The following is a 19836-nucleotide window of genomic DNA, read 5'->3' as shown; positions in this document are numbered from 1 at the left end:
GTGATCAAAGTTGATCGTCGCGTCTAACGTGAAAGTAAAACCGTTCCCGTCAGCTCAGTCGGGCTATTCGGGACCGCCGCAGTGAAATTGGCTGGGTCAGCAGAGCGCCGATAACACTGATCTATGCTATGGCATAGTATTGAACAGTGTAAGCAATCAGAAGATTGCATGTAATAGTCCACCATGGGGAATAAAAAATGGTGTAAAAAAAGTAAAAAATAAAAAATAAGTTAATAAATGTGATTTAACCCCTTCCCTAATAAAAGTTGGAATCACCCCCCCCCCTTTTCCCATTAATTTTTTTTTAAACAAATATAAAACTAAACATATGTGGTATCACCACGTGTGCAAATGTCTGAGCTATAAAATTATAATGTTAATTAAACCGCCCGGTCAATGGCGTATACATAAAAAAAAATTCCAATGTCCAAAATTTAGTATTTTTGGTCATTTTGTATACCCTAAAAAATGTATAAAAAGCGATCAAAAAGTCCAATCAAAACCAAAATGGTACCAATAAAAACTACAGACCACGGTGCAAAAAATGAACCCTCATACATCCCCATATATGGAAAAATAAAAAAGTTATAGGGGTCAGAAGATGCCAATTTTAAACATACAAATTTTGGTGCATGTAGTTGTATTTTTTTTAGTTAGTATAATAAAATAAAACCTACATAAATTGGGTATCCTTGTAACCATATGGATCTACAGAATAAATATGTGTCATTTTACCAAAAAGTGCACTGCGTAGAAACGGAAGCTGCTAAAAACTACAAAATGGCGTGTGTTTAAAAAAAAAAACATTTCCCACAAAAATAGATTTTATGGTGAAATTACTGATTTCATTACAAAGTAAAATTGGTAGTGCATATAACAAGCCCTCGTATGGGTCTTTATGTGGAAAACTGAAAAGGTAGCTCCCACCATCCTATTTTTTTTTCTGTCCCTGCCTATTGCCAATCTATCCCTAATCCCCTCCCTGCTTTAAATTTTTATTTTTACTATATTAAAAATAACTTTTTTTCTGCCTGGTAGTGTGCTCACTACCAGACAGACTTCCCCAGCAGGCACCACGTCACTGATGCCTGCTGGGGGGGGGACTTCCGCCCTTAGTTTATCTACACAGGGTGCCTCCAGCTGTTTCACCACTACAACTCCCAGCTTGCCCTGACATCTATTGGGTGTCAGGGCATTCTGGGAGTTGTAGTAGTGAAACAGCTGGAGGCACCCTGTGTAGATAAACTATAAGTTAGTGCCATGCGGCACTACGGCGCTAGCCCGTTCCCTCCGTCAAACCCCCTCCCCGCCATGCCCCGTTCTCTCCATCACAAACAGCCCCCCCCCCCCCCCGCCCGCATAAACCCTGTTCCCTCCATCACAAACCCCCCCGCCCGCATACCCAGTTCCCTCCGTTATACTTACTGGCAGAGGGCGTGCAGGGACAGCGGTGGCGACGAGGCGGCGGCGATGTGCGGGAGGAGTGGCCTCCGAGCCAGTGGCCGGGGAGCCAATGCGCTTGCTCCCGCCTGTCTGATTGACAGGCAGGGAGCGAGAGCAGCCTAAATGAAAAAGGACTGATTGCCAGGCCAAAATCAGTCCTTTTTCAGGCGTGACGTCACGTCAGGCTGCAGCCGGCCACTAGGAGGGAGACCCCTAGTGGACGGTTTTCAAATGTAAATTACACCCTTATAATAAAAAAAAAAATAATGAAACTATATTAGAGATATGTTGTAGTACATATCTACTAAAAACATATAAAAAAAAAAAAAGTTGGTGACAGTGCCCATTGAAAGCGTTATGGTTTCTAGAAGGTTTAAGGGTGAAAGGGTTAAGGGTGCGTTCACACGCTAGTAACTAGCAGCGAATTTTCCGCTGAGGGAAATTCGCTGCGAGTTACGCTACCATTGATTTAAATGAGTCCACAGACAGTCCGCAATAGTGTCAGATTTGCGGACTGTCCGCGGACCCATTCAAATGAATGGTAGCGTAACTCGCAGCGGATTTCCCGCAGCGGAAAATCCGCTGCTAGTTACTAGTGTGTGAACGCACCCTTAAGTATCAGGTGCACAAGCCACAAAGTGTCTGTCCCTGTAGACACACAATATTTGCTATACACACACAATACCGCTATATTGTTCCTAAATAAAAACCATGATACATAGAGGAATAGATACCAGCTATGCACTGGCACCCTGCAGACCGAATAAGGCCGGGTTCACATATATCAGGCATCTGGCACAGTTTCTCTCTGGTGTGCACTGGAGGGAAACTGATGCTAGAACTGAGCCCATTTATTAGAATGGGACAGTTCACAATCATTCAGCGTCTTAATTTTGATGCCGGATGGTTGGACACGGTCAGGGGTCAAGTCCTGGCAAAGAAAAGTGTGGGAACTCACCCAAGATATCCAATTAAGGGCTGGTCTTGCTAAAGCGAACTGTGTTCCTGCTGTGAAAAAAAGTGCAGGAACTCAGTTCCCACTAGTTCCTACAGGACTTGAGCCCTGGACACGGTGGAGAGAGAAGTTTGGATTACACCCCCTGAAATACACTACTGTGTGTGTGTGTGTGTGTGTGTGTGTGTGTATATCATAGGGAAAAAAAATGTATATATATATATATATATATATATATATATATATATATATATATTTTTTTTTTTTTTTTTCCTAACCAGAGTGTATCCAGCTGTTGTAAAACCACAACTCTCAGCATGCTGGGATTTGTAGTATTCCAACAGCCGGAGGCACCCTGGTTGCGAAACATTGAAACACACACATGCATAAATCAGTGTTTCCCAATCAGGATGCCCCCAGCTATTGCAAAACTACAAATCCCAGCATGCCGAACAGCCTATACAGCTGGAGGAGCCCTGGTTGGGAAACCGTCTGAAGGACAGGGACCCTGGGCAATTGCCCAGTTTGCTATGCCCTAACGCCAGCCCTGCTGGCGGGATGCTGAAGGATATAATTAATGGGGGTGGGCTTATCCTAAGGCTAGGTTCACACTACAGAATTTTTTGCCTGCAATTCTGCTTTGAAATTTCAAACAGAAATTCTCCTTACTAAAATGTATAGAATATAGTCAATGGGTTCTCTGTTCACCAATTCACACTTCGCAATTTTTGAAGCGGAAGTTGTGAGCTGAAAATTCAAATTTCCGCCTGAAGAATGGTGGTGCTCATTCTTCTGGCGGATCTACTCAGAGAAGACATTGCCCTCCATTGGGGAAGGCAATATCCGCGCGGTCCTAGTGCCAACTGATTCACTTGGAATCTGTAGACAGAATTTTTCCATTTGGAGATTCCGTATTGTGAACCTAGCCTATGGCTCTATTCACACAGCAGAATCTCCGATTGCGGAATTCCACCTCAAATTAAAGCCCATAGACTTCTATGGGATTCTGCACTCCCATTCACACTTCTGAAATTCCGCTTGCTGAATTCCGTAAGGGGGAATAGATCCCCTAAGGGGCACAGGCTCTATAGCAGTAGCAGCTTTTGGCTGTCCGGGCATACTGGGAGTTGTAGTTTTGCAACAGCTGGAGGTCCACAGTTTAGAGACCACTGACCTACAGCCATGGGAGATATGAACGACTATCTAATCATTTACTTCTCCACCTTCTTGTCCAGCCACCAATTATCAGCTGTGATCTCCTCATATACTGTGGAGGGAGGATGATGGGGCACATTTTTTACTTTTTCAATGAAGAATGGTGCCGAGACATGATCATGAGATGCAGGGATGCAAATACTTGTCAGTGCAGAGGATCGTGCTGGAAATAATAGAAGCCATTCACCTTCACCTATACCTAAAATGTTTCCTGTGATATCCCATCATAGTAGTCACAATTATTCAAAACCCACCTATGGATATTACCATGTAAACAGATGAGATGAATTCCCCACTACAGTACCCTATAACCGCTAACACGTGTGATCTGTACCTGATACGCCCACACTGCACGTCATCCAATCACAGCGCTCTAGCTCCCGGCCGCTATGCTCACTATTGGCTACTCCCTCTAAGCCCCGCCCTCTTTGAGCCCTTTAAATCGCCAGCACGGCGGCCCATAATCTACCTCTCTCCGTCTGCGCGGGTTCACTGCTGTTTACGTGCCACAATGGGGAAAGAGAAGATTCACATTAACATCGTGGTCATTGGCCATGTCGACTCCGGGAAATCCACCACTACCGGCCACTTGATCTATAAGTGCGGCGGGATCGATAAGAGAACCATCGAGAAGTTCGAGAAAGAAGCGGCAGAGGTGAGAGGCTCGGGACACTTGGCGGGAGTCATGGAGGCGTGTTCATTACGGTGCGGGTTTGTAACGTTATTTCTGTCTTGCAGATGGGTAAAGGTTCCTTTAAATATGCCTGGGTACTGGACAAGCTGAAGGCAGAGCGGGAGCGGGGCATCACCATTGATATCTCACTATGGAAGTTTGAGACTGGCAAGTTCTACATAACCATCATTGATGCCCCCGGGCACCGTGACTTCATCAAGAACATGATCACCGGCACTTCTCAGGTAAGTACTGCGCCCGGGCCGAGGACTCTAGTGTAGGGCTGACTGTAGCCCAGGATTCTAGATTATCTGGACTGCCTTGTGTGCTGAAACTGGCATGTTCTGGGGGCACAACTACATGGCTGGGGGTGATAGATCTAAATACTTGTGTTTGATATACAACTAGTTCTGGCTGTGAAATCTTAGTTCCTCACAACCTGTTATGTAGATTAGGGGACAGCCACATGCTCCTGGTGTTCTGAAGAATCAAGAATACTTATTGAGTCAAAGATTGGATTCAATAGGAACAGGAATGACCTGTATTTCTCCTTCCCATTCTGCTTGCACCAGAACTAGATCCATTCTGTTGCAGAAAATCTGCAGCATGTGGTGGTACCCTAACAGAACTATTGTGCAGGACCACTTATCCCCTATCAAAGGTTGAGAAATGTATGGTGGCTGGGACCCCCTCCCTTGGAACAGTGACCACCTGCATGAAGCCACTGACATGCCCCTGCCATTTGTTAGATCAGTGTTCAACAACCTCCGGCTCTCCCAGAGATACTTGGAAGGGGTGTGTTGGCTGCTGCTTTTGTGAGGGTCGACACACTCCATTCCAGGGGAGAGCTGGGTGTATTACAATTTTTATATTTTTTTTTGTCCTACAGCATGTAAGGGGTAAATGCATTGGTGGAGATTAAAACACTAAAGGGAACTCTCCCTGGAAAACATTTTATTTTAATCAACTGGTGCCAGGAAGTTAAACAGACTTGTAAATTACTTCTATTAAAATCTTAATCCTTCCAGTACTTATCAGCTGTTTGCTCCACAGTGCTCTCTGCTGACACCTCTTTCCACTTTAGGAACTGTCTGGAGCAGGATAGGCTTGCTATGGGGATTTGCTCCTACTCTGGACAGTTTCTAAAATAGACAGGTGTCAGAAAAGAGCACTATGGTCAGGCAGAAAGGAAATTTAAAAGGAGAATAACATTCTGTGGAGCAAATGGCTGTTAAGTACAGGAAGGATCAAGATTTTCTAATAGAAGTAATTTACAAATCTGTTAAATTCTGACACTAGTTGATTTAAAAAAACATAATTTACAAAGGAGTACCCCTTTAACTTTGTTAATATAAATCATAAGATAATTTTATTTCCTTTTTACAGAAATCATGGCTTTGTCCAGTAAGTGAGGGTGGGCTAGCACTACTGTGTCTGATAGGACTCCTCCTTTATGCCCTCTCCTGTCCTAGCAGATAAGAGTGCTAGCCCACTCTGCTTCAGCTTGGACAAAGCCATGATTTCTAGGAAAAGGAGTTCTGAACACTGGGTGTAGGCTTCCATGTTCACGCCCGCCCCTCGTGACCTCACTTCCTGCCCCCCTCAATGCAAGTCTATGGCCCCCTTCCCATGGACTTTCACTGATGGGGTGGGCATGAATGCAGAAGCCCGCACCCAAGGAGTGGAGTAAGCCTTTAAAGGGGTACTCCTGTTGGAAACTTTTTTTTTAAATCAACTGGTGCTAGAAAGTTACAGATTAGTAAATTACTTCTATTAAAAAAAGCTTAATCCTTCCATTACATCTTATAGCCTGTATACTACAGAGGAAATGCCTTTCTTTTTGGACTTCTCTGATGTCACAACCACAGTGCTCTCTGCTGTCCATTTTAGGAACTGTCCAGAGCAGCATATGTTTGCTATGGAGATTTTCTCCTGCTCTGGACAGCAGAGAGCACTGTGGTCATGACATCAGAGAAATCCAAAAAGAAAAATTTCTTCAATATATAGCCCCTAAAAAGTACTGTAAGGTTTAAGATTTTTTATTTTTTTTTTAATAAAGTAATTTACAAATCTAACTTTCTGGCACCAGTTGATTTAAAAAAAAAAGTGTAGGTGTTAATGTGTTGCTGAGATGTACTATTTTTTTTTTTTTTTTTGTATGGTTTTTCTGACAGTACCCATTTAAAGCAAATGTGACCTAGCTTATTGTACCTATTACAATGTGTGGCAGCTGTGTAAAGTTGTTTTACTCTAGTCCATAATGGTCATTATTTTCTCCAACAGGCGGACTGTGCAGTACTTATTGTGGCTGCTGGCGTTGGGGAGTTTGAAGCTGGGATTTCAAAGAACGGACAGACTCGTGAGCATGCCCTTCTTGCCTTTACGCTGGGAGTCAAGCAGTTAATCGTTGGCGTGAACAAGATGGATTCCACAGAGCCTCCTTACAGTGAGAAAAGGTTTCAAGAAATAACAAAGGAAGTTAGCACCTACATTAAGAAGATTGGTTATGACCCCAAAACTGTTGCCTTTGTGCCAATTTCTGGCTGGCATGGAGACAATATGCTGGAACCTAGCAGCAAAGTAAGTATTCTGTTAGTAGCTTAGTGTAAACCGTGATGGCTCCTGACATTACAGTAACAGATCTATGTGCTAAGGAGGACATGTGGCCTGGCCTGCTGGATTTTTGTATTCCACATGAAAAATCTAGAAGTGGTTCATCAATTTGATATTGCTAGAAATGTAGTAAGGGGTGTTAAGTTTGTTGGGAACACCAGTTGGTGCTTTATCTAGTTGTACAATGGACAGGTTGAGCAAGGTAATGGGTCCTGGTAAAGGTTGAAACTTGAGACATTAGGGCAGTTTCCCAACTAATGGTGTTTTCCAGCCAGGGTGCCTCCAGGTGTTGCAAAACTACAACTCTCAGCATGCCTGGGCAGCCAAAGGCTGTCCAGGCATGCTGAGAGTTGTAGTTTTGCAATATCTGGTGGCACCCTGGCTGGAAAACACAATTAGTCTACTCACATACAGTATCCTGCAGATTTGATGCTGTTAAGTTTACAAGATCTGCAGCATCAAATATACACAGGATACTGTAAATCAGAATACATCCTAAAGGGGGTTGTCCAGGGAGCGAAGTATTGCATGCCCACTGTACCATCTGAGGTGAGTTGGTGTCAGCTGTGATCACCATCAAAACCACACATGCACACAGATAACTGCAGAATGTTTCTGCAATATGTAGCTATTGGTCATCACATTTAGACTTTATTTTTTTTCTCGTTTAACCCTGAGTGTACTGATGAGATGTAACTAACCACAGTGGGTCTAGCAGTCAAGGTGCCAGCAAAAATCTACTCTAGCAGGAATAAGATTCTGCATGGAAGTTTGCAACAATGGTTTATGCTTTGTCTTTAGATGCCATGGTTCAAAGGCTGGAAGATTGAAAGAAAAGAAGCAAATGCCAGTGGAATTACCCTCTTAGAAGGTCTGGACTCAATTATTCCCCCCAGCCGTCCAGTAAACAAACCTCTACGCCTTCCCCTGCAAGATGTGTACAAGATTGGAGGTAAATGAAGTAATTCTAGTTAATAGCATGATTACTCTTATTCATGTGTAAGCTGATAGACTGCTGAGCCGAAGCTCTTGTATGCTGGGGCCCAGCGTCTTCAAGATGTGCCACTAGGTATTAATTTATGGTCTATTGCAGGAATTGGAACAGTTCCAGTAGGAAGAGTGGAGACTGGACTCTTGAAGCCCGGAATGGTGGTGACATTTGCACCTGGAAACTTGACAACAGAAGTAAAGTCTGTGGAAATGCATCATGAAGCTCTACAGGAAGCTTTACCTGGGGACAATGTTGGCTTTAATGTTAAGAATGTATCTGTTAAGGATATCAGGAGAGGCAATGTTGCTGGTGATAGCAAGAATGACCCACCAATGGAAGCTGGCAGTTTCACAGCTCAGGTAAGGAACTTTGTTCTCTAGACCAATTTTAAAGAGAAATTCTAATACTGACTTCCTTATATGCAAGAAGTGTAGTGTTCTTATATAAAGTGTTCTTGATATCTACAGGTAATCATCCTCAATCACCCAGGACAGATAAATGCTGGCTATGCCCCAGTTCTGGACTGTCACACTGCTCATATAGCTTGCAAGTTTGCAGAGCTGAAGGAAAAAATTGACCGTCGATCAGGCAAGAAACTGGAGGAAAACCCCAAAAGCTTAAAATCAGGCGATGCTGCACTTGTTGAGATGATTCCTGGAAAACCAATGTGTGTGGAAACCTTCAATAATTATGCTCCTCTTGGTAAGAAATACAGAAAATTGCATTAGTCTTGTAAGCTACAGATAATGACCTAGGATTAATGGGTATGGAAGTGGGACACTGCCTATAAAACTACATGCATTAGGGAAAGCTGGAGAACGGTTATGCATGGGTGGATCAGGGCAGAGTTGTCAGAAAAACAAACGTTTGTTTGAAACTAAAGATGCATGTGCACAAATTAATTAATCCATTCAGGATGCAGAGCCCTTTCATCCTGGTTGTGCTTCGGTAGTACCTGTACACCCTGGTCCTGTTATGGCCATTTGAAGCATGCTAACATGCTGAGCGTGCTTTATAGGCAGTGGGTGCCGACTGCTATCAGCAGCCAGGACCCAGTTAATGCCAGACATCAAAGATCGGACTGATGCCTAGCATTGACTCTTTAGATGCTGCGATCATTCACAGGTCTCTGGAATGGTAAATATCCAACAGCTCAGTGGAGCTGATCTTGACATCACTATTTCACCACAGAGGTCCCAATCACCTGAAAGGATGACATGAGGGCCCTTGCCTGCCTCCCTTCCATCTGTGCTCTGAAGGCAGGAGCAGCAGAGCATAACACTGATCAATGCTGTTCTAAGGAGCCACATTAATCAGTGTATGGTATAGCCCCATATGGGGACTAAAGTTAATAAGCCCCTAACAAGTTTGACTCTGCCCCATTTTTATAAATGGGATGTAATCAGAAATATGTAGCATTGACACGTGCATAAATATCCCAAGTATTATAAGATTAGTTAAATCACAGTTGATGGCATACACATAGTCCAAAATTGTCTATTTTTGGTCACTTCACATACCAAAGTCCCATCAAAACAAATTGTACCAATAAAAACTAGACCATGGCACAAATTAACCTTATATAACCCTGCATGCAGGAAAAAATTATAGGGGTCAGAAAATGACTTAAACACTTAAGCACGTTTTTAAGCATGTAATTTTAAGTAGTAAAATAAAACCTACATTGTTATCAAATGGACCTACAAAACAGCCATTTTTTACCGAAAAGTGCATTGCTTAGAAAATAACCCCCAAAACTTGGCTTTTTTAACATCCCACAATTTATTTATTTTTCACTAGATTGTTATAAAATAAGCCATTACAAATTAGAATTGGTGATGCACATAACAAACCCTTAAATAGGTCTGTAGGTGCAAAATGTAAAATTGGCCAGATCCTTAAGGGGGTAATACTGATCTACTTGTCCACCAGTACATAAACACCATGTGTTATTAAAAGATAACGTACTGGTCCTTGCCTTCCCAGATTATTGATCATGTCCACTAAATGGAAAGGGTTTTAGTATCTTGTATTGAATGACAATGTGTTAAACTTTTTAATGTCACTTTGCAGGTCGCTTTGCTGTTCGTGACATGAGGCAGACGGTAGCTGTTGGTGTTATTAAAGCTGTAGAAAAGAAGGCAGCAAGCAGTGCTAAGGTGACCAAAGCTGCAGTGAAAGCTTTGAAGAAATGAGGTCTTCCATTCTGAGAATAACTTATTTTTGTGCTGAGATTGTTTAATAAAATGCAAAGTTTACCTCACTGTTTTGTGCAATTTGCCAAACACCAGCTGTGACTGTAGATGGACTGCAAGTGTGTATTGAATCTGTGTGGGTGAGTTATTCTGGCTTGTATTAGAGAACCTGAACCTAATCTAAAAAGGTAATCTGAGGTTAGAGGGTTCTAGTATACCAAAATTCGGCATAAACAATGTTCACTTCAGTAGCTTCCCACACAACTGCACTACACTTGCCCAATCTGACTGATCTTATTGCCCATGGTTCAACCTACTTTCCATCTTGCTGGCCAGATGTGCTTGTTTCAGCACAAGGAAGTTCTATATCGGAACATGGGGGAGATTTATCAAAAGCTGTCCAGAGGAAAAGCTGCTGAGTTGCCCATTGCAAAATGAAAGCAACAATCTGGTCGCTGAGGCCTTCTTAAAAATGAAAGAAGCAGTTTGATTGGTTGCTATGGGCAACTCAGCAACTTTTCCTCTGGACAGGTTTTGATCTCCCCCATGGCCCAGGAGCTAACATAAGGCATTAAACATACTGCATTTGTGTTATATACACTTCATTTAATGGCTGAATGATCCAGGAGGTGTGCTGGCTAGATGGAGCCAACTATGGTCCCAACAACTTGGACCAGTCTTGCTGCACTGAACAGTGCACACTGGGAGCAGCAGTGACTGTGACCATGGTTAGGATGTAGGATTAGTCTTGGACACTGCAACTTGTCTGAACACTGGAATGCCCATTTAACTTCTCTGTACACAAACTTGGTTTTCATCGGGACATAGGCTAAACTTGGCCAGAGAATTTCTTCCAAAGTCTAAACAGCTTTTACAAAGTTCAGCTATCAATAGGAAGTTCCACAGCATTTGAGAGGGTTAAATCTGATGCATAATGAAAAGCGATCACAGCTTCATGGTAAAGGCTAACCGTGCAAGAACCCTAAAGATAACAGCCCAGCTATTTAAAGATTGCCATACACCCCTATTGCCCAAGTGACATTTAACAGTTTGGGACTCTGATTCTAATAGAAAAGCAGTAACTCAATTTGTTAAATCTTGATCCACCATTCAAAGCAGATATCAGCCCCTCCCTGTAGAATGACCTCTAAATGTCACAGAACACAATTCATCTAAATGAGACGGGTCCTGTAAAGCGGATCACTAAATGCTGTTAAACACATCAGAACTTCTGCTAGGTGCAAAGACTCCTACTGTCCCCAGGACATCTCTTGGTGAAATGTAAATGCACTGCATTGCTGGAAATGTTGGTTGGTTTAGCAACCTTACAGTAAATTGGCTCATAGCAAACCTCATGGTGTGACCACTTCTGCATTAATTCAGCTTTCCAAGGGCTCCAGTTGCCTGGAAAAGGTGGGTACAGTCCTAAGACTGATCCTATACTTTTCCAGGCAACCAGAGCTCTTTTGAAATCTGAACTAATTTATACATGCCTAAAGTAAGAGGAGCAAACTTACAGTAATTCAATTTGTCACAAACCTCTCAGCTCAGCAGTTGCTGACTTTTCCTGCATAAAAAAACTTCAGCTTTCAGGTGGACTGGAAAAGGTGGATCCAGTCCTAGGAGAGTCTCCATCCACCAGAGCACCTGAAAGCTGAACTAATTTATGCAGGCTAAAGTCCTCAACTGGAGAGTTTGACATCAAATTACTAAGTTTGCTCATCTCTAGTAATAAACTGCCTAGCCAAAAGGTTGGAGAATGTATCCTGGTCAACCATAAACAGAGTTCCAATCACCTTTTTATTCCATAGTAGGGGTTGATACTAGGGATCGACCGATATCCTTTTTTTTTTTTTTTTTTTTTTTTTTTTTTTTAGGGCTGATACCGATAATCAGTGGAGGTTAGGGCCGATAGCCGATAACTTATACCGGAATATCGGTATAAGTTATCGGCTATTTATCCCCCCTCGACACCGCTGCAGGTCATTGATTTAAAGCGGGCGCTTTAAATCAATGCACTGCAGTGGCTTTTGCAGGGCCATAGGCCGCCACCACCACCCGCTTCTCTCCCCTACCTGTCAGGGTGGTCTGGCCATCCATTCTTCCTTGCTGTAGTGTCCGGGGGCAGTCCGGGCTGTTCTTCTCCGGGGGTCCTCTTCTCCACTCCGGGCAGGCTCCAGCCTAGTATGCTGCATAGACACCGCTGCGCAGTGACGCCCGTGCGCAGCAACGCACCTGACGTCACTGCATAGCGGCGTCTATGCAGCGTACTAGGCCGGAGCCTGCCCGGAGTGAAGAGGACCCCCGGAGAAGGACAGCCCGTACTGCTGCACCCTCCGACCAGAACGCCCTTGGACACTACAGGAAGGAAGAATGGATGGCCCAGACCACCCCCATTACGGGTAAGTTTATTTATTTTTTTATTGACTCGGAGGGTGGAGTTGAGGGGCCCGACCGGTATAGCGGTATGGGCAAAAATCCATACCGGTACACCACCCAGCACTACGGTGGGGGTGCGACGTGGGGGGGCGGTCGGGGGGCGGGGCATTATCGGCAAGGTAATTGCCAATACCGATAATGCCCAAAATCGTGATTATTGGCCGATAGTATCGGCCATACCGATAATCGGTCGATCCCTAGTTGAAACATTAGAGTATGCAGGATTAATTTGTACTGCATGCGGTTTGTGTAAACTCTTGTCTTTGGGAGCGCACTGCTTTTGGCCTGCCTGTGTGTAATCTTTCAGGTGAGCAGGACTCGGTGGGACGCAAGTCTTTAAGCAAGCAGACACCTTGCCTATATGAATTGCAACACCCCTCTTCCAGACTCCTGAGTTCTCACTTTGCACCGCCTGTAGGCCCCCTGGACTAAATAAAGAGCAGACAGTGCAGGATGTTTGGGTGAAGCAGTTTGTCACCACATCTGTTGAGGTACTTAAGGGGGAGTCTTTTGCTGACATTAAGATCAGTGCCTATAGGAGTCCTCCCGGGTTGAGGATGGAGAGGAGTGGTCTTCTGGCTATTTTCTCTGGAAAAGGGTCCAGAGACTATCCAGTCAGGAGACCAGAATTCATACCTAGGGGTCCAGGACCTTCAAAGTGGATGAGGCTCTTCAAAGAGCCATTGAGGTAGAGTAGATGCACCTTGAGAGAGGATCGATCATTTACTGCAGGTTTAAGACAATGTTCACTATTAGAGATGAGTGAACTTACAGTAAATTCAATTCGTCACGAACTTCTCGGCTCGGCAGTTGATGACTTTTCCTGCATAAATGAGTTCAGCTTTTAGGTGCTCCGGTGGGCTGGAAAAGGTGGATACAGTCCTAGGAAAGAGTCTCCTAGGACTGTATCCACTTTTTCCAGCCCACCGGAGCACCTAAAAGCTGAACTCATTTATGCAGGAAAACTCATCAACTGCCGAGCCGAGAAGTTCGTGAGGAATTGAATTTACTGTAAGTTCGCTCATCTCTAATAGTGAACATGCAGGAAAAGTCATCAACTGCCGAGCAGTTCGTGATGAATCAAATTTACTGTAAGTTCGCTCATCTCTTCACTATTAAAGAGGTACTCCCATGGAACACTCTTAAATCAATGGGTGCCAGAAAGTTTGATTTGTAAATTACTTCTATATAAACTTAATATTTCCAGTACTTATCAGCTGCTGTATGTTCCTGAAATGGACAGAGATGTCGGCAAAGAGCGCTGTGATCAGAGAGAAAGGAAATTCAAAAAGACAAGAACGTCCTCAAACATACAGCAGCTAAGTACTGGAAGGTTGTGTTTTTTTTTTTTTAAAAGAAGTAATTTACAAATGTTTTTCTGGCACCAGTTGATTTATAAATTGTTTCCAGTGGAGTACCCCTTTAAGGATAACATGTCAGTAGGGACTTCCCCCTAAAGGGGACATGGCCATATCTAAATTGTCCCATAGTCCCTACGAACGATGGATCTTCTCTTGAGCATCTGATTGCTGTGTTGAGTGCACTGAGACAACTACTCCACTACCTCTTCAACATCTGTTGGAATCCGATCCTGGATTTTTTTTTTCCTCTGAAGGTTGACTTCCTGCTGGCTTTTATATCTGCCAAGAGAATTGGAGAGCTTTAGGCCTTTTCAGCCTATGTCCCCTACATTGTTGTCGAATAGGGTACTTCTCCGGTTCTTGCTGTCCTTTGTACCCAAGGTCCCTTACTATAGTAACTTGAACCAGCTAATATTTTTTTACCAGTTCTGGCATCTGCTCCTTCCTTGGAGGAAGACTGGTCTCTCCACACTCCAGATGTATCAAGATCTATTTAAGCAGGACAATGGACTTTTGGAAGGATGACAATCTTCAGGGTTTCATTCTGGCAAAAAACAAGGGAAATCAGGAGTTTCCTTCAAGATCCGGAGCCACCCGGCTTGTTAAGGCACACTCCATGAGAGCTGTTTCCACCTCCTGGGACAAGCAGTCTTTAGTTCCATTAGAACAAATTTTCTGTGTGGCTTCTTGGAGCTCTCCCTCTACTTTCATAAGTCACTTTAAGGGAAAATTGAGGCACCTGAGGGCATATGGACTACGAGAACATTACTGAAAAATGTATTGATACGTGTGTGGGACTGATGGGGGTGAGAGAAGAAGGAAAAGGATTTATCTGTTAGGTGATTTGTGCCATATGTCAAGCGGATCTGGCGAAGAAAAGACATTAGATGCAGTTGGGCCAGGGAAGAAGGGCTGGCAGTAATAGAAAGACAGCCCATGGAGGGAGAGAAAATAAAGTTAGTCCCCGCCCAAAATCCATGCACAGGGCAGATACTATGGGGAATCCTATGTAAAAAGGGGAGCTGGGCAGAGTTAGGGGCATAAACATTACAAAGCAATAACTGCTTACCTTCTAGGGAACACTCTTCAATGATGAATCTACCCCCTAGGAAGGAGGAAGTCACCTGAAGAGGGCAGAACTTGGAAATGAGGATAGCAACTTCTGCATTCTTCCAGTCAGTAGTAGCTGAGAACACTTGGGGATAGAAATAGGTCAGGAACTGGAAACTTCCAGAATGGTCAAAGCGGGTCTCTTGGAGAAAGTCCAATATCAGCCCTTAAGGACTCAGCCCACAATTTTATTTTTAAGTTTTCGTTTTTTCCTCCTCGCCTTCAAAAAAAATCCTAACTCTTATGTTTTCATCCACAGACTAGTATGAGGGCTTGTTTTTTGCATGACCAGTTGCCCGTTGTAATGCCATCACTCACTTTACCATAAAATGTATGGCGCAGCCAAAAAAAATACTATTTGTTTGGGGAAATGAATAAAAAGCACAATTTAGCAAATTTTGGAAGGTTTTGTTTTCACGCTGTACAATTTACGGTAAAAATGACATGTGTTCTTTAGTCTTTGGGTCAATATGATTAAAATGATACCCATGATAACATACTTTTCTATTACTGTTGCGCTTAAAAATTGCTTGCTTATATTAAACTTTTCATAAATTTTTTATACATTTTTTTCGAATAAAATGTAATATAAAAGCAGCTATTTTGGACTTTTTTTTTTTTTTTACGATCACGCCACGCCGTTCACCGTACGGTATCATTAACATTTTATTTTAATAGTTCGGATATTTACGCACGCGGTGATACCAAATATGTATATAAAATCATTCGATTGCTAACACTTATCAGTGCTATGCATAGGACATAGCGCTGATCAGTGTTATCGGCTATCTTCGGCTCTGGTCTGCTCGATCGCAGGCCAGAGCAGAAGATCCGTGGAAGGCAGCGGAGGCAGGTGAGGGGACCTCCTTCTGGATGATCGGATGGCCGCCGCAGGCGATAAGATCATCCATTTTACTGACCGCGATGCTGCAGATGCCATGATCTGTATTGATCACAGCAACTGAGGGGTTAATGGCGGATGTCCGCCATTACCGGAGGGTCCCTGGCTGCTATCAGCAGCTATGACCTGCCGCTCATGACCCGAGCATCGCTCCAATGCTCGCGGTTATGCATAGGACGTAAATGTACGTCCTGGTGCGTTAAGTACCAGCTCACCAGGATGTACATTTACGTCCTTTAAGGGGTTAAAGGGGTACTCCACTAGAAAGCGTTCACTCCTCCCCCACAACCCCCTCCCCGCCCCGCATACCCCGTTCCCTCATTACACTTGCAGTTACTGCAGAGTCCGGCAGCGGGCGTGCAGGGACAGCAGCGGCAACGAGGCAGCGGCGGCAATGTGCGGGAGGAGTGGCCTCCCAGCCAGTGGCCGGGGAGCCAATGCGCTCGCTCCCGCCTGTCTGATTGACAGGCAGGGAGCGAGTGCAGCCTAACTGAAAAAGGACTGATTGCCACTCCAAAATCAGTCCTTTTTCAGTGGCCGGTTTTTAAATGTAAATTAAACCTTTTTAATGAAAAAAAAAATAATAAAAGTATATTAGAGATATGTTGTAGTACATAAGTACTACAACATATCAAAAAATAAAGTTGGTGACAGTGCCCATTTAAGCAAAACAATTTCTCAATAGGGAGCAGAGTCCTTCAGGAAGGTGGAGGTGGCAGGCCCTGAGGGCTAGGGGGAGTGGAGGAGTGTTGGGATCTAAACCTCTGCTTACTGATGGGTCGCATACAGGGGTAAGCGGAGGTGGAGTGGGAGCCAAACCCCAGTCAGACATTGTAGGAATTGGAATGTCCAGGGCAGAGCAGAAGGAGGTAAGGTCAGAGAAGGACTGCAGCAAAGCTAAGCGGCCATCCTTGCCGGCGGTCAAAGCAAAAGGGAAGTTCCAGCGATAAGTGGCTCGATAGTCCTGTAGCATGGTAAGGAGGGGACATAACCGCCTCCTGTTCCTCAAAGTGATCCAGGAGAGGTCCAGGAAGAACTAGAGGGGGGCCACGTCAAACTCAAAGTTGCGAAGATTACAAGCCTTGGCCAGGATAACTTCGTGCAAAGTCGTGCACGCAGCAAACAACATCCCGGGCACACCGGAGGAGTTCTTAAGACAATGCGCCCGGTTGGCCCTGTCCAGCTTTATTTTAAAGGAGGATGGTTCACAGAGGATGAGGTAAACGATATCTTCAAGGGTGACCGGAAGATCCTTGTTATGAGTCATCTCTGGGAGGCCTTAGTTTAGACCCTGATATTGTTTCATCTGGCTCGGTTGTCCAGATTTTCAACATGGCTGTGAAGGTCATTCAGAAGGTATGTTTGGGAGGCCACCACGGGAGATATAGGCCTCAGCCGAGGCATGATCCCCCTCCAAGACCTCCACTCCGTCAGAGACATGTTGCAGGTTACGCCTAAGAGACGCAATTTCAGCCCTACAGGTTTCCTTCATTTCTGACACCAGAGAGGGAAAGACCTCTTTGGTAGGCATCTGTGAGAGGAACTGGCTCCAGTCTGGTGGTGTACTAGAAGGATCAGGTACCCCCCAGCACTCCAGTTTGCAATCAGACAGTCTGTCCCATGCAGTAGTCTCCACAGTAGTAGTCTCCACTGGCAGGGATGTGGCCCTTTTGGAGAGGAAAATATCTTATGAGGGAAGAAGGGATCGTCAGCATTCAGCTTGCCCCTCTCAGACACCCCCTGCTGCTTGGGCGGCTGGGAGAAAGTCACGGTGGGGGAGAGCAGAGGAGGACAGGGTGTTGGCAGGGAGATGGAGCCTGTGAGGGCTCCATATAGAGGCAGGTGGAGCAGCCAGAGGGGGCAGTGGAGGCTGAATGGGGATCTTGGACGGTGCCTCGCCAAGCCCATTCCATCCCCGCCCCCCGGATTTTGTTTTTTACATTTACGCCATTGACTGCGCAGGATCAGGAATGTTATAAATTAATAGTTAAAACAATTATGCATGTGGTGATCATATATGTTTATTTTTTTAGGTTGTTTGTTGTTTTTTGTTGTTGTTTTTTTTATACAAAAGTTTTTGGACCCACTAGGGGCCTATTATAAGCTGCCAGTAGATCACTTACATAGATCAATGTAATGATCTATGTTCTTGCAACTTGAATGCTACAGCCTGCCTAAGACAGGCTTTATCAGTCAATAAGCCATGGAAGACACCAAGGACCAGGTAAGGCCTCTGGCTTAAACCCCTTGGGGACGGAGCCCATTATGACCCTAAGGACGGGATCATTTTTTGCAAATCTGAGCACTGTCACTTTAAGCATTAATAACTCTGGGATGCTTTTACTTATAAATTTGATTCCGAGATTGTTTTTTGTGACATATTCTACTTTATGGTAGTGGTAAATTTTTGTCGATACTTGCATCATTTCTTGGTGAAAAATTCCAAAATTTGATGAAAAATTAGAAAATTTTGCATTTTTCTAACTTTGAAGCTCTCTGCTTGTATGGAAAATAGACATTCCAAATAAATTATATATTGATTCACATATACAATGGGGGAGATTTATCAAATGATTTAGACTTGTTTTTCCTGTCTAAATTTGTCGCACAGAAAGTCGCAGTCTAAATATGTGCGACTTTTCTGCGACTTTTGCTGTAGAGGATTTTTAGAACATGATGCATGCAAGTCTATTTTAGATGGAAATGCATTGGAAAATGCATTGGTGCTGAATTTATCAAGTGTGACTTTTGTGCGATAAGTCGCATCTGCCCAAAATACGATGAAATGTCAGACCATGTTGGAGCAGGTCTAAATGCAGTTTAAGCTGTAGACCCTTGAAGTCTGAGCACAGAATTTATCAAGGGCTGTGAGACCTTTGATAAATTAGGTGCACAATAGACAGGAGACTACCACATACGCTGGTCTATAAGCATACCCAGAATAGACTAGATTAGTAAATGTCCCCCATTATGTCTACTTTATATTTGCATCATAAAGTTGACATGTTTTTACTTTTGGTAGACATTAGAGGGCTTCAAAGTTCAGCAGCAATTTTCCATTTGTTCACAAAATTTTCAAAATCGGAATTTTTCAGAGACCAGTTCAGTTTTGAAGTGGATTTGAAGGGCCTTCAAATGAGAAATACCCCACAAATGACCCAATTATAAAAACTGCACCCCTCAAAGTATTCAAAATGAGATTCAGTAAGTGTGTTAACCCTTTAGGTGTTTCACAGGAATAGCAGCAAAGTGAAGGAGAAAATTCAAAATCTTCATTTTTTACACTCGCATGTTCTAGTTTTTGAATTTTTACAAGTAGTAATAGGAGAAAAAAAAATAAAAAATTTGTAACCCAATTTCTCTCGAGTAAGGAAATACCTCATATGTGTATGTTAAGTGTTCGGCGGGCGCAGTAGAGGGCTCAGAAGGGAAGGAGCAACAATGGGATTTTGTAGAGTGAATTTTGCTGAAATGGTTTTTGGGGGGCATGTCACATTTAGGAAGCCCCTATGGTGCCAGAACAGCAGAAAACCCCACATGACGGGTGAACTACAATGCTCAGAGAAGGAGCGCCATTGAGCTTTTGGAAAGATAATTCGTTTGGAATGGTAGTCAGGGCCCATGTGCGTTTACAAAGCCCCCTGTGGTGCCAGAACAGTGGACCCCCACATGTGACCCCATTTTGGAAACTACACCCCTCACAGAATTTAATAAGGGGTGCAGTGAGTATTTACACCCCACTGGCGTTTGACAGATCTTTGGAACAGTGGGCTGTGCAAATGAAAAATAACATTTTTCATTTTCACGGACCACTGTTCCAAAAATCTGTCAGACACCTGTGGGGCGTAAATGCTCACTGTACCCCTTAATACACTACGTGAGGGGTGTAGTTTCCAAAATGGGGTCACATGTGGGGGGTCCATTGTTCTGGCGCTATGGG

General features: G+C 43.8%; 1 protein-coding gene across 1 annotated transcript; it reads left to right on the top strand.

Annotated features, from left to right (window-relative positions):
- Nucleotides 1–4001: 4001 nt before the first annotated feature.
- On the top strand, nucleotides 4002–10145 carry LOC130355852 (elongation factor 1-alpha, oocyte form). The gene is made up of 7 exons (XM_056556612.1): nucleotides 4002–4268; nucleotides 4352–4531; nucleotides 6570–6866; nucleotides 7701–7851; nucleotides 7993–8249; nucleotides 8358–8592; nucleotides 9964–10145. Exons 1-7 carry the CDS (start codon nucleotides 4125–4127, stop codon nucleotides 10083–10085), a joined length of 1386 nt encoding a protein of 461 aa, XP_056412587.1. The 5' UTR covers nucleotides 4002–4124; the 3' UTR covers nucleotides 10086–10145.
- The last annotated feature ends 9691 nt before the right edge of the window (nucleotides 10146–19836 follow it).

This window comes from Hyla sarda, chromosome 2, assembly GCF_029499605.1.
Source record: "Hyla sarda isolate aHylSar1 chromosome 2, aHylSar1.hap1, whole genome shotgun sequence".
In the NCBI taxonomy this organism is placed as follows: domain Eukaryota; kingdom Metazoa; phylum Chordata; class Amphibia; order Anura; family Hylidae; genus Hyla; species Hyla sarda.
Note: the sequence above shows the minus strand (reverse complement) of the source record. Positions and strands in the feature narration are given on the sequence as shown.